Source organism: Hyperolius riggenbachi, chromosome 1 (assembly GCF_040937935.1).
Source record: "Hyperolius riggenbachi isolate aHypRig1 chromosome 1, aHypRig1.pri, whole genome shotgun sequence".
Classification (NCBI taxonomy): Eukaryota; Metazoa; Chordata; class Amphibia; order Anura; family Hyperoliidae; genus Hyperolius; species Hyperolius riggenbachi.
In genome coordinates this window covers 582,026,352-582,041,729 of record NC_090646.1, presented here as the reverse complement: position 1 = coordinate 582,041,729, position 15,378 = coordinate 582,026,352, and the positions used below count along the sequence as shown (strand labels likewise).

General features: G+C 44.7%; 1 protein-coding gene across 3 annotated transcripts in view; it reads left to right on the top strand.

The window, feature by feature from the left end:
- MRPS27 (mitochondrial ribosomal protein S27) overlaps window positions 1-12,882 on the top strand; it is a 133,210-nt gene extending 120,328 nt beyond the window's left edge. For all 3 annotated transcript variants that reach the window (XM_068248287.1, XM_068248297.1, XM_068248305.1), the window contains one exon: window positions 12,280-12,882. In XM_068248287.1, the coding sequence (XP_068104388.1) occupies window positions 12,280-12,522 (243 nt within the window). In that variant the 3' untranslated portion in view covers window positions 12,523-12,882. The remainder of the gene's footprint in view (window positions 1-12,279) is intronic.
- Window positions 12,883-15,378: the final 2,496 nt, after the last annotated feature.

Genomic DNA, 15,378 nt, shown 5'->3' with positions numbered 1-15,378 from the left:
GACATAAGCAGGAACGCTGACTAGGACTGGAGTAATACAGGGAACAGGACTCAGAAGGATTCGCTATCTCTTCGCAGAGATGAACGCAATCCACAAACAGTAACAGAACAGGATTCAGAAGGATTCGTTATCTCTTCGCAGAGATGAACGCAATCCACAAACAGAACCAGAAGCAGGGTAACTAGCTCAGCACGGGTGTTCACGATACGCGCAAACTACCAAAACGTGCTGGAAACTGACTAACTGAACACAGGATATAAACAGTTCGTGTACGTATACATCAGCGACACTGATGTATCACGTAACACAAATACAAGGAAAATAATAAACGTGCTGGTATGCATATATATTGGCAATGAACCAATATATGATGCAAAACCAGCAAAGTATCTTTATAACAAGAAACACGATCGGGGGCTAAAGCGACAGCAAGACAGGCTTAAGCTGAAGCTATGAAAACCCAAGGAAACCCTGCAGGAAGCAGATCTTTATACTGAGGTCATCCAATGGGAGCAGACATGCAGATTCCCACACAGGTGAATGATAATCAGTCACAAGCTGACAGCAGGGAAAGACAGACAAAGCTATGCAACTTGCATGGAAATAGATCAGAACTGCCTGAGCTGCAGCACTATTACTTCCAGTAATAGCTGCTGCAGCAGCGATCATTACAGTACCCCCGCCTTTAAAAGCGGATTCCAGACGCTTTTCAAAACCGAAATTCCCAACAAAACAGTCTGACTGATAATTCATGATGACCGGGACAGCCCTGCAAGACCGAATTCCAGAATCAGTCCCCACAAGACTGGACCCATCAGAATCAGAACCTACAGAACCACGCCCATCAGTACCACAAGCCCCAGTGTGACACCCATCAGAACCACGATTTCCAGAAGAAAGCCCTCCGCAATTCCCTGAGCGATACCCACCGCCTTCCAGGAACCGTTCAGAAACGCCAAAGCCTTTGCAATGCCCACCGGTACTGTCTTTACCAACACAAAACCCACTGTTGAACCAGTCCAAGGTACCAGGACAGGTTTTCTCAGAGACCTCCCAGAACACCTTGAAGCTCCAAAGAGATCCCCATATGTCAGAACGCCCCTTAGGCTCACATGGAGAACTATCAAGAATCCCTATGGAACCTAGGGCAATTCCCGAGTCAGGGCCACAAGGACAAACATCAATATCAGGGCTTTCAGGGACCAGAACCATCTCTGGGCATGCAGGCAGACTGGCAACATCAGAACGTGTTCCCACTAAGGAAGCATCAGAGCACGCTAACACCTTAGACACACTTGGGCATTCTGGCACACAAAGAACATCTGGGCACACCGGCACAAGAGAAACCTCTGGGCATGTCAAGGAACTGTGAGCCTCAGGGTCAGCCAAGACAGGACCAAAACCAGGACTGGCCAAAAAAAAATCATCATGACTAAACTTCGCAACCACTGGACTTTTACACGAGAATGCTGGATCAGACTTAGATGTCGCTGATTCCAGCAAAGTCAGTAACAAATCAGATTCAGGGGCACCAACAAAACAGGACAAATCTTCTGATGTATGCACTGAACCAGATAGGGACTCCACAACTACCTCTGGACTGGACAGAGACTCATTTAATACACTGGATTGGAGCTCATGAGGCGCTGCAGAACAAGTCAGTATTGCAGCAGCCCCCACTGGACTAGGCAAAACTGAGGAATTCCCTGGACAGGAAGGGGACTCTGGAACCTCTGCCACAGCGGCCAGAGAACTAGAATCTTTCAGGATACAGGGCTGGGTTTCAGGAACACTCATCAGACCGGACTGAAATTCTGAGATTTCTATTATTTTGACCAGAGAATCAGAATTATCCATGTTACAGGGCAAGACTTCTGAAACATTCAGAGGACAGGGCTGGAGTTCCTCGGCTGTTACAACACTGGAGAGGGACTCAACAACATTGGTTAAATCAGACTGTGTACAGGGCAAGGTATCTGACACACTTGCTGACGAGGACAATATTTCAATGGCTTCTGCTTTGCTGGGCAGAAATTCATCAAGTTTTATTAGAGCAGACTGTAATTCCAAAACAGCTGCTAGACAAGTGAATATTACTGCAACACCAACTGAGGTAAGCAGTGCTTCAGCCTCCTCTGCTAGAGGGTTTAAAGTATCCAAAATACTGGGTGAAGCATAAGACTCTGCGACCACAGCTTCACTGGACAGGATCACTGAACAGTCCATATTGCAGGGCAAAACCATGGAAGCACCTGCTGGACAGCATAATGATTCTGTGACCTGAGTTTCATTGGAGAGATCTACTGCACAATTCATGGTACAGGGCAAATTTATTGGAAAATTTTCTGAACAAGGTAATAATTCTGCGATTTCAGGTTCACATAGCAGATGCTCTGAGCTATTCACGAAACTAGAGCGAGGTGTAGAAACAGGAAGATCAAGACACAATGTTTGCGCATCTGCTGGATCAGACAGGAGTTGAACTTTATTAACACAGGTAATTTCTGCAGAAGTGTTTGCAGAGACAGGCAAGATTTTTCTGGTGTCTGTTTCACTAAACAAAGAGTCATGAGTACTGGCTAGGCTGGACTCGGAAGTCAGCAGGACCTCTGGATTCTCTGCTGAGAAATTTGCGCAGGGCAAGGTTAAGAATGTATCAGTGGCTTCTGTTTTACTGGGAAGTAACACTGAGTTATCCATGGTACAGGGTGGAATTGCAGGAACTTCAATTTCACACAAAAAGAGCTCCGAATCACCTGCTGAATCAGCCAAAGGTGCTGAAGCAGGCGGGTCAGAATGCCAAATTTGCGAATTCGGAGTCACAAAAAAATCATCCAAAATCAGTTCCCACACATCAATCAATGGAGCCACAAAGTCATACTCACACACACCAGTTTTTATTAGGTTATAGGCAGACTTAATGCATGCATTCAATACCAATTCACTTTTTGCACTGTAAAATTGACAAAATGAACTTGAATCATTCTTCCATTCATTGACCAGAGCTTCCATCTCTCCTTTCTCAAATGGAGGATTCCAAGCATACTTAACAGGCAGATCATGGTTTGCAGATATGATTGTGGCAGGCACATGTATAGGGTTAATTAGCAGGTGATTGGCAGATTCCTTATTCTTAAGAATCTCCAATACCTGTAGCAAGTGTTGAACTGTAGTGTATGCAAACTTCCCTTGGTTCACAAATAAGTTGATTTGTTCAATACTCTGTAATATCTCATCATAATCATACTCAGATAATTCTTTTAAACAAAAATCTTTATTTTCCCTAGCCAGGGAGGAAAGTTCATTAGTAGTTTCATAAGTCCATTTAACTCCCCTGAAAGACAATTGCATTTCATTATCTGTTAATGGCAGAATCTCATTATAGGCCTCAGTCGCTAAGGATAACGATTCTGCAGATTGGACACGTTTCTTAGAACGTTTGCGTTTTGCCTTTGACCTTGCGGTTTTTGGTGATTTATTCAAAGCTGCAGGAAAATTATCAGTAACACTTTCTGCTTGCTGCTCATTCTTGCAAGCAATTGAAGGAGCAGCTGATTGGCCTGCTGCCAGGAGTTCATTAAGAGGAAAAGGCAATGGATCTATGCGCAACCAGTTATGGATCACAAACGCTAGAAATTCCAGTGGTCTCTCTTTCAAATCGGAATGATTGAGAACATCAAATGCCCACTGGAATAATTCCCCTTTAAACAAAATATAACTTAGTTGGAGTGCCCAGGTTGAAACAGGAGTCGCTTGGAGATCAGGATTGGTCAGGAACCTGGCACATTCAGAGAAAAACTCATTTTCTGTTTCAGAGCTAAGTTCTTCAAATTTCTTAAAGGAACAGGAACCATAATTAACAGTGTCATACTTTCTGGGAATCCCCCCCACAATGGGGATTGGTAATGGGGTTTTCATAATGTGAGGCTTGGTGGTGTATTCTCCACAGTCAGCATGCAACGCATGAGCTGGCGTGGAGGAGGTATACACACTAGCACCAGGAAACAGGCTATCCCTAGTGTAGTGGAGGGGAGGACTGACTCCAATAGGAGATTGTGGCGCACAGAGCCGGTGCAGATCTGACAGCCACAAACAATGCTTTCGTTATAACGTCTCAGCGCAAAGTAGCGCTGAGCGCATAAACCAGAACTGAGGAGATCAGGACAGGTAGACAGAATGAACGCTTGCTAGCTAGCGGCTACTTAGCGACAGCAAGCGTCCAAAACCAGACAGACTGGAATGAGGCAGCCAATGCGATGCGGCGATGGCGTGCCTCACAAAGACAGGACAGGACAGTCAGAAAATAGCAGGATTAAGATAGATGAACGTAACACAGATAAATATACAATAAGTATGTTTTCCTAGCGTATTACAATTACAGCTATCAATGAAACTATTTGTAACGTCTGACTAACATATGTATATATCGGCAATGAACCGATATATGACATAAGCAGGAACGCTGACTAGGACTGGAGTAATACAGGGAACAGGACTCAGAAGGATTCGCTATCTCTTCGCAGAGATGAACGCAATCCACAAACAGTAACAGAACAGGATTCAGAAGGATTCGTTATCTCTTCGCAGAGATGAACGCAATCCACAAACAGAACCAGAAGCAGGGTAACTAGCTCAGCACGGGTGTTCACGATACGCGCAAACTACCAAAACGTGCTGGAAACTGACTAACTGAACACAGGATATAAACAGTTCGTGTACGTATACATCAGCGACACTGATGTATCACGTAACACAAATACAAGGAAAATAATAAACGTGCTGGTATGCATATATATTGGCAATGAACCAATATATGATGCAAAACCAGCAAAGTATCTTTATAACAAGAAACACGATCGGGGGGCTAAAGCGACAGCAAGACAGGCTTAAGCTGAAGCTATGAAAACCCAAGGAAACCCTGCAGGAAGCAGATCTTTATACTGAGGTCATCCAATGGGAGCAGACATGCAGATTCCCACACAGGTGAATGATAATCAGTCACAAGCTGACAGCAGGGAAAGACAGACAAAGCTATGCAACTTGCATGGAAATAGATCAGAACTGCCTGAGCTGCAGCACTATTACTTCCAGTAATAGCTGCTGCAGCAGCGATCATTACACAGTGTTAGGACAACTCCTCTGCCTTGTTTCCCAGTAATGGGCAGCACAGGGAAGTGTAGGCCTCACAGGGGAAAGGCTCACAATGGAAAATCCCAGACCAGACACACCAGTCATTGTTTTGTTTGGATCTTGAGAATTAATTGAGCACTTTATAATATAAGTACTCTTATCCTTTAAAGTAGCCACAATCCCACTTGACTGAAGATCTCCTTTAGTAATTGACCTCCTCCAGTGAGAGATCATTCCACTAACACCCACTCACATTGCACATATAAGCTTTGAGTGATCTTCAATCACATCTGCACAATGACTTCATTCTGCAGCAACCGGCACATAGCTGAACATACGCTCCAAAGACTGGATGTCAGAGCAGCAGAGGGCCTTCTGCATTCATATTCTATGAGGTTCCATCAGTTTGTTGTCATCTAGGGTAGACGATTTTCCATAAAATGTAGACAGCCCAATTACACAATCTTGAAGCATGTTTATTCATGGATGAGTATTGGAGATTTTCCCAGCATGCATTACAGACCTGAATTCCTGAGAATTCATCTAAATTATAGGTTGCCATGAGCAGCTTCTGTGCAAATATGCAAATGATTAACCCAGGACTGGTATGCTGACCAGGCATTCTGAGTTCACTTGTAATTAAACAGATGAGATTACCAGAAAAACCCAAATACGTCCAAAATGCCTTTTATTACCAAAATTCTTCATATGAAGCCACACGTATAAAAGTTGCCAATTACATATTTCATGTCTGCATTAAATTAAATTAATCCTCCTCCTCTTGTTGCCACCACCTAAAAAACATCTCCTGCATCCACTCTTATCTCAGTCACTATCAAACTTCTTGTGTATGCCATTATTATTTCACAACTAGAGCGCTGCAACTCTGCTCTGTGACTTGACTCCGCTACAGTCCATCATGCTGCACGACTCATCTACCTCTCCTCCCGCTTCTTCAGCCCTATCCCCCTCTGTCAGTCTCTTCACTGGCTGCCAGTTATACAAAGCATACAATTCTACAATCTGATTGAGAAAAGCTGTGGATTGAGCCAGGGTGGAGTGATATGCAAGTAATGCCTGCATTAGCTTTTCAAACTGTCAGCCAAGCTCACAGTAGCTGTGGAAAGATTGGTCTCAGATAAGCTCCATCTCAGTTTTACACACTAGAAATAAATGGGCACTAGGCTTTGGCCGCGACCCGACGCACTGCCTCTTTCCCTCCAGCAGCCGAGCTCACGCACGCCTGCCGCACGCACTCGCCCCTGCACTAGATCTCTGCTGTCCCAAGTCCTCCTGCTTGCCTTGCATGTGCAGCATGCCGAACGCACCGGGACAGAGGACGTAGGGACACAGCAGTTTTATTATATAGGATGTGTCTGTATATACAATAAGCAGCGTAGCACTGATGATGCAAAGTATCCTGTTTCATAGACATTTGGCTACGCCCATGACCCATCATGATCACGTGTCGCGAACTGTCTGCTTTTTTGTGTCCAAGTGGCCCTTGGTTCTTCCAAATTCGTATGCAACGCCGCTGGTTAGGAAGCCCAGCGGCATCCCACATGCTGTGCCTTGCCATGTCTCTTCTTTCCCTTGCCGCTCCATTCACAAGCTGGACATGCCCCCTTCCCAGCCCCATAGTACATCATTGCCTGACCTCTGAGGTGTTTGTGACAGCAGCCAGAGCTACTGATGTATTAAGGCTGTATAATATGCAGCTCTGCTGCTATACAGGCAAGCAGTGCCCCACTACTGGGTTACTTTATCTGTGTCTGCTCTTTGCCACACCCTTTGTTCATTGTTGCATTATTAACTACCTAATGACAGCCGATGGGCGTGACCGCGGCAGCCCCAGGACGGCCTAACGCCGATTGGCATCAAGTCCTGGATCTGCGGTTTACCAGCAAACGCGCACGCAGGCATGCGTGATTGCTCCCTGCCGGTTCATGGAGCTCTGTGACTGTTTTCCGCCGAAAGGGGAAAGAAATCCCCTTTGTTTACCTTTGTACAGCATTGCGATCTCAGCTGTCCCTCAGTGGGGCGCCTAATGCATGTCCTCTGATAGGCTGATGCCTATGAGAGGCGGGGATGAGTGCTGATCGCCGTCCTATGACGATTTAGAATGGGGGAGAAAAAAGCCTCTCTTTTTTTAATAAAAAACCAAAGATCGCAGCAGCGATCAGAGACCTCCTACAGAGTGTCCTATTGAGGACAAGAAAAGGAGGTTAAATTCATTTGTGTGCTTCGTTGTAGGGCTGTGCAGCACGCTCACAAAGCTGCACAGCCCTGTATTGTGAAAAATAGCCTGGTCACTAGCGGAGTGTAAGCCTGTGGCCCTGAAGTGGTTAAACTACCAGTCGCACATGAACTTTTATTCTGTCTGCTGGAAGTGCTTTCGCCACTATGCCAGCATAGATTCTCTGGGTGAACATCCACAGCAACTGACATTTCCCTGAATCCCAGAGGGGCAGTTAAAAAAGATGCATGGAGGTACTAAACTTGATATTCAGGGTATAGTGGTCCTTTAGGCTAAGATACCTTTTCATGTCAGCAATACCATCCTTGTAAACCTGTCACATAACATAGGAAGTGCTTCATGTCTGACAGGATCAGAGCATTTCCCACTGACGACCATATGAAATATTACGGCAATCAGTTCAGTGAGGATTTCCACAGGCTTGTGACCCTGGTGTAATCTGATACTCCAGCTGTAATATTTGGTGATGGTTTTTTTGTTTTTATATTGTTCTTGGACAGTTTTTAGATTATAAGTAGAAAGTAAGCAGCCTATAACTATTTACAAGGCTTGTTTTCACCGTAACCACTTGAGGACCACAGTCTTTTCGGCCCTTAAGGACCAGAGCCTTTTTTTCCATTTAGACCACTGCAGCTTTCACGGTTTATTGCTCAGTCATACAATCTACCACCTAAATGAATTTTACCTCCTTTTCTTGTCACTAATACAGCTTTCTTTTGGTGCTATTTGATTGCTGCTGCGAGTTTTAGTTTTTATTATATTCATCAAAAAAGACATGAATTTTGTCAAAAAAATGACTTTTTTAACTTTCTGTGCTGACATTTTTCAAATAAAGTAAAATTTCCTATACATTTGAGCGCGAAAGTTATTCTGCTACATGTCTTTGATAAAAAAATAAAATCTTCTATGAACTCACCATGCCTCTTACTGAATACTTTGGGATGTCTTCTTTCCAAAATGGGGTTATTTGGGGGGTATTTATACTATCCTGGAATTTTAGCACCTCATGAAACATGACAGGTGCTCAGAAAAGTCAGAGATGCTTCAAAATGGGAAAATTCACTTTTGGCACCATAGTTTGTAAACGCTATAACTTTTACCCAATCCAATAAATATACACTGAATGGTTTTTTTTTTTGTCACAAGTTAGCGAAAAATGACACTTTGTGACAAAAAAAAAAAGAAGTTTCCATTACTTCTAACTTGCGACAAAAAAAATGAAATCTGCCACGGACTCAAATATGCTCCTCTCTGAATACCTTGCAGTGTCTACTTTCCAAAATGGGGTCATTTGTGGGGTGTGTTCACTGTCCTGGTATTTTGGGGGGTGCCTAAATGTAAGCACCCCTGTAAGGCCTAAAGATGCTCACTGGACTTTGGGCCCCTTAGCGCATTTAGGGTGCAAAAAAGTGCCACACATGTGGTACCGCCGTACTCAGGAGAAGTAGTATAATTTGTTTTGTGGTGTATTTTTACACATACAGATGCTGGGTGGGAGAAATATCTCTGTAAATGACAATTTTTTGATTTTTTTTTTACACACAATTGTCCATTTACAGAGATATTTCTCCCACCCAGCATGGGTATGTGTAAAATACACCACAAAACACATTATACTACTTCTCCTGAGTACGGCGATACCACATGTGTGACACTTTTTTGCAGCCTAGGTGCTCTAAGGGGCCCAACGTCCTATTCACAGGTCATTTTGGAGCATTTGTTTTCTAGACTACTCCTCCCGGTTTAGGGCCCCTAAATTGCCAGGGCAGTATAGGAACCCCATAAGTGACCCCATTTTAGAAAGAAGACACCCCAAGGTATTCCGTTAGGTGTATGGTGAGTTCATAGAAGATTTTATTTTTTGTCACAAGTTAGTGAAAAATGACACTTTGTGAAAAAAACAATAAAAATCAATTTCCGCTAACGTTTGACAAAAAATAAAATCTTCTATGAACTCGTCATACACCTAACAGAATACCTTGGGGTGTCTTTTTTCTAAAATGGGGTCACTTGTGGGGTTCCTATACTGCCCTGGCATTTACGGGCCCAAAACCGTGAGTAGTCTGGAAACCAAATTTCTCAAAATGACTGTTCAGGGGTATAAGCATCTGCAAATTTTGATGACAGGTGGTCTATGAGGGGGCACATTTTGTGGAACTGGTCATAAGCAGGGTGGCCTTTTAGATGACAGGTTGTATTGGGCCTGATCTGATGGATAGGAGTGCAAGGGGGGTGACAGGAGGTGATTGATGGGTGTCTCAGGGGGTGGTTAGAGGGGAAAATAGATGCAATCAATGCACTGGAGAGGTGATCGGAAGGGGGTCTGAGGGGGATCTGAGAGTTTGGCCGAGTGATCAGGAGCCCACACGGGGCAAATTAGGGCCTGATCTGATAGGTAGGTGTGCTAGGGGGTGACAGGTGGTGACAGGAGGTGATTGATGGGTGTCTCAAAGTGTGATTAGAGGGGGGAATAGATGCAAGCAATGCACTGGTGAGGTGATCAGGGCTGGGGTCTGAGGGCGTTCTGAGGGTGTGGGCGGGTGATTGGGTGCCCTAGGGGCAGATAGGGGTCTAATCTGAAGGGTAACAGTGACAGGTGGTGACAGGGGGTGATTGATGGGTAATTAGTGGGTGTTTAGGGTAGAGAACAGATGTAAACACTGCACTTGGGAGGTGATCTGACGTCGGATCTGCAGGCGATCTATTGGTGTGGGTGGGTGATCAGATTGCCCGCAAGGGGCAGGTTAGGGGCTGATTGATGGGTGGCAGTGACAGGGGGTGATTGATGGGTGGCAGTGACAGGGGGTGATTGATGGGTGATTGACAGGTGACCAGTGGGTTATTACAGGGAAGAACAGATGTAAATAATGCACTGGCGAATTGATAAGGGGGGGTCTGAGGGCAATCTGAGCGTGTGGGCGGGTGATTGGGTGCCCGCAAGGGGCAGATTAGGGTCTAATCTGATGGGTAACAGTGACAGGTGGTGATAGGGGGTGATTGATGGGTAATTAGTGGGTGTTTAGAGGAGAGAACAGATGTAAACACTGCACTTGGGAGGTGATCTGATGTCGGATTTGCGGGCGATCTATTGGTGTGGGTGGGTGATCAGATTGCCCGCAAGGGGCAGGTTAGGGGCTGATTGATGGGTGGCAGTGACAGGGGGTGATTGACAGGTGATCAGTGGGTTATTACAGGGGTGGTTGAGGCATACAGTACACAGGGGGGGGGGGGGGGGTCTGGGGAGAATCTGAGGGGTGGGGGGGTGATCAGGAGGGAGCAGGGGGCAGTTTAGGGTTAAAAAAAATAGCGTTGACAGGGAGTGATTAGGGGGGTGACTGGGTGCAAACAGTGGTCTGGGAGGTGGGCAGGGGGGGTCTGAGGGGTGCTGTGGGCGATCAGGGGGGGGGGGGGAATCAGTGTGCTTGGGTGCAGACTAGGGTGGCTGCATCCTGCCCTGGTGGTCCCTCGGACACTGGGACCACCAGGGCAGGAGGCAGCCTGTATAATAGGCTTTGTATACATTGCAAAGCCTATTATACGTATTGCGTGCGGCGATCCGGGTGCTAGTAACCCGCCGGCGCTTCCGAACGACCGGCAGGTTACAGCGCGAGGGGGCGGATCGCCGCATAACCACGCCCGCCGCCGCCACCGCCGATGGGCGTATTGCGGTCGTTTGGGCCCAGCCCTAGCCGCCGCCGCCCATCGGCTTAAGGCGGTCGGCAAGTGGTTAAAGGGGCACTATGGCGACAAATTTAAAAATTTAATATATGTGCAAACATAGACAAATAAGAAGTACATTTTTTTCCAGAGAAAAATGAGCCATGAAATTACTTTTCTCCTAAAAAACCTACTTATTTGTATATGTTTGCACATATTTTAAATTTTACAATTTTTCGCCATAGTGCCCCTTTAAATGCCATCAGCATCTGATGTTCTAATACATTAGCTCTAATATATTGTGTTTGATGCCATAGTTTAAAGAGGAACTGTAACCAAGGATTGAACTTCATCTCAACCAGTAGCCGATACCCTCTTTTCCATGAGAAATCTTTACCTTTCCTCAAATAGATCATCAGGGGGGTCTGTATGGCTGATATTGTGGTAAAACCCTCCCACAGTGTGATGTCATGACCATGGTCCTCAAACAAGTGACAGCGCTCTAGGCAGCAACTGAAATGAAAGCCAACAGAGGCATGCAGAGCCCCACAGGGGCTAAATACATGCCTTAAATGCAAATCGGATGCAAATTATGTACTAATTTCTAATCTAAAAATTTGAATGCAGATTGAAGCTCATGAATGCAGCTAGCCAAAAAGTCTACTTACATTAATTTTGTACAGCAGGAGAAATTGTCAGCGCTTCCAAACAGAGGCTGTACCCAAATTGTGCACATATTATTTATACTGAAGCTAACACCCTCCTTTGTTGTACCCGTTTTGAATGCAAGTTGTGTAATTTTTGTCCATATTGTGGAGCTCTGCACATATTTGCAGGTAGCTGATTCGGGTACAGCCTCTGTCTGGAAACGCTGCCAATTTCTCCTGGTGTACAAAATGACCATGGTCCTGACAGTTTCCTGTCTGTGAACCTTGTTGCATTGGAAACAACAGCAGTTTCCAAATGCCAAGTAAGCGTTATGTCCCGCAGTGCATAGAACTCTCGGTACCAAACATTCCGTAAAAAATCACCTAGCAGAACTAAATATGTCACCACCTGTGATACATTTCAGAATGTAAATCAGAGTGAGGAAAGATTTTACAATGGGCAAACACTGACTTAATATAATCTGTAAATGAATATTGTAAAGAAATAAGCAGTTATATTCATTATGTAATTTTACTACAGTTCCTCTTTAACTGAACTGATTTATCATATTTTCCCACTTTCTTCAGGATCTGAGGGCAAAGCTTGAATCTCTGGGTAAAATTGAGAGCACAGATCTGCTAAGCCTGACCACACAGCTAGTCCATGAGCAGCTGCCTGAATGTGAGAAATCAGACATCGAGAAATACGAGGCTGCATTAAAGGAATGGCAGAAGGAAGAGGCTGAAATGATACAAAGAGACAAAGAGATGAAGGAAAAGGCAAAGCAGTTGCAGGAAGCCAGCCTGGCAGCAAAGTCTGCTGCTCAATAACAAGTGCTCACACAGGGCCTCCTGGTTATTACATTTGCTTTGCGGATCATCCTGCTGTAATGTTTGCTCCCCCTTTCACCCTTATATTGTACTGTAATCTTTGTGGCTATGAAGCTGTACGGCGAGCTATGCCAGGGTCTGTCTCTCTCATCTGTACAGCCAAGAATTTCCTGGCTGCTGTACACCGATATGCCAAGGATGTCTGATGCCACAAGAGGCCAGTGCTCTGTTGTGGGTTCATTTTTTACTAAAACAAAAGAGATGGCCGTTCCCTGATGACTATTGATGTTATTAGGCCTCCACTGAAACCTGTTTTGCCATTTTTGTACAGATAATAAACCATATATATTATATGATGAATGCTGGTTCTGGATATTGTCTTATATATTTATCTGTGTCGTCTATTATTCATCTCATATTTATCTCTGTCATGCCAAAGTGCTACACTAGGCTGTTTGAATCTTTTATACAAAATCACAGGAAGCCCAAAGATCTGGGACGCAGGGCTATGGAGTCCAGGAGTCAAAGCAATTTTGGATACCTGGAGTCAGGCCCGGATTTACATCACAGGAGCCTATAGGCACAGATGTCCTGGCACCCTACTCTCTGCACTCCATGAACCTACAAACCCCAACCGAACTGCACCGCAAGTGTGCTGGCTGTCTCAGCTGTCACTTCTCCCTTACTTCCCTTGCCTGTCATAGGTAGCTACAGGTGTCCCTCAGTATTAGGTAGCTAGAGTGGAGTGAGCTGCCTCTTTATCATCAGATGCCTGTAGTCATGTGCCTACAGTGCCTTATGGTAAATCCGGCCCTGCCTGGAGTTGATGTCGGTGGTTTTATAAACTGAGGAGTCGGATGAATTTTGTACCCACTCCACAGCCGTGCTGGAGAATGGTGTATAACTAGCAACTGCCTATGATGATTTCTAGCACTCCAGGTACGGTACCCAGGGTCATGCCTGACCGTCTTGGTACCCTAGAAAGCCCCTGCACTAACCAACAACCCCCCCACACACACCCCATCCTGTCCAAGATAACTTTGGATTCTCTACTAAATCACTCACACCATTGAAGCAGATGTTTGGCTTGGTTTTTTTTTTGGAACCCTTTCTGGCTGGAGGTGCCCCTAGACAGCTGCCTAGTTTTCTATGCCTAAAGAAACTTGCCCTAAGGTTATATCCTGATGTGGGTGAGACTACTGTGTCATGTATATGGCACTAACAAATCTGGCCAATGGATCTCATGGCAGGTAGCACTGATCAGGCACTATTTCTCCTGAATAAGTTAGTGCAGGAAATGTCTGTCTACCTTAAAGAGGAAAATTAACTCACCAGTGTGAAGCTTGTGGCAGGTGTCAGAGAAAACCCAGTTCTCAGAGGGGAAAAAGTCCTGCAGCCAATGGAAATCCAACTGAGAAGTTGAAATCCCTCCCACTCAGTGATGTCAGTCCTACACTTATTTTAAATTCAGCCTTGGATGCACAGCCTTGTGGGTAATGACATCACATGCGGCTACTTCCTGGTTTGCTGTAAGACCAGATATCTCAGGACTCCAAATTCTGAGGGTGGTGGGTGCCCCTCAAATTTTTATGGTAGGGAAGGGGGGACCTTTCCCCATAAATAAGTCCCCACCTCAGCGACCCACTCTGAAGATAGTCCTACATTAATGAGGGTTAGTGGCACATACAGTATATATTGCATAAATGGAGGTTGAGCAGGTCAGTAGGGTGGAAAATATGTAGGACAGGAGCTTTAAACGGCAAGAACTTCTTTAAACTTGAATGGATAGTTGATGTGAACCCAATAAAAATCCACTCCTCTGCGCTGTACATACCCATTAATAAATCATCCCCATGACTGCTTGTTAATAGAAGCAGCTGTACACTCAGCTATACACTCTTTTCTTATCTACTGTGAAATCTGTATGCTGTATTCATCTAATAATAAAATGTGGATGATTGAACCCTATATGAAGTGTCCATAACCAGCTTAAAGAAGTCTCTCAAAATACAGGTTTTAATTTTAAAATCCTCTAATATCAACGCCCTAACTGAAACGCCGCATCCCTACGGCTGAACACTAAATACAGTGGTGTGAAAAACTATTTGCCCCCTTCCTGATTTCTTATTCTTTTGCATGATTGTCACACTTAAATGTTTCTGCTCATCAAAAACCGTTAACCATTAGTTAAAGATAACATAATTGAACACAAAATGCAGTTTTAAATGATGATTTTATTATTTAGTGAGAAAAAAAAACTCAAAACCTACATGGCCCTGTGTGAAAAAGAAATTGCCCCCTGAACCTAATAACTGGTTGGGCCACCCTTAGCAGCAATAACTGCAATCAAGCGTTTGCGATAACTTGCAACGAGTCTTACAGCGCTCTGGAGGAAATTTGGCCCACTCATCTTTGCAGAATTGTTGTAATTCAGCATTATTTGAGGGTTTTCTAGCATGAACCACCTTTTTAAGGTCATGCCACAACATCTCAATAGGATTCAGGTCAGGGCTTTGACTAGGCCACTCCAAAGTCTTCATTTTGTTTTTCTTCAGCCATTCAGAGGTGGATTTGCTGGTGTGTTTTGGGTCATTGTCCTGCTGCAGCACCCAAGATCGCTTCAGCTTGAGTTGATGAACAGATGGCCGGACATTCTCCTTAAGGATTTTTTGGTAAACAGTAGAATTCATGGTTCCATCTATCACAGCAAGCCTTCCAGGTCCTGAAGCAGCAAAATAACCCCAGACCATCACACTACCACCACCATATTTTACTGTTGGTATGATGTTCTTTTGCTGAAATGCTGTGTTACTTCTACGACAGATTTAATAGGACACGCACCTTCCAAAAAGTTTA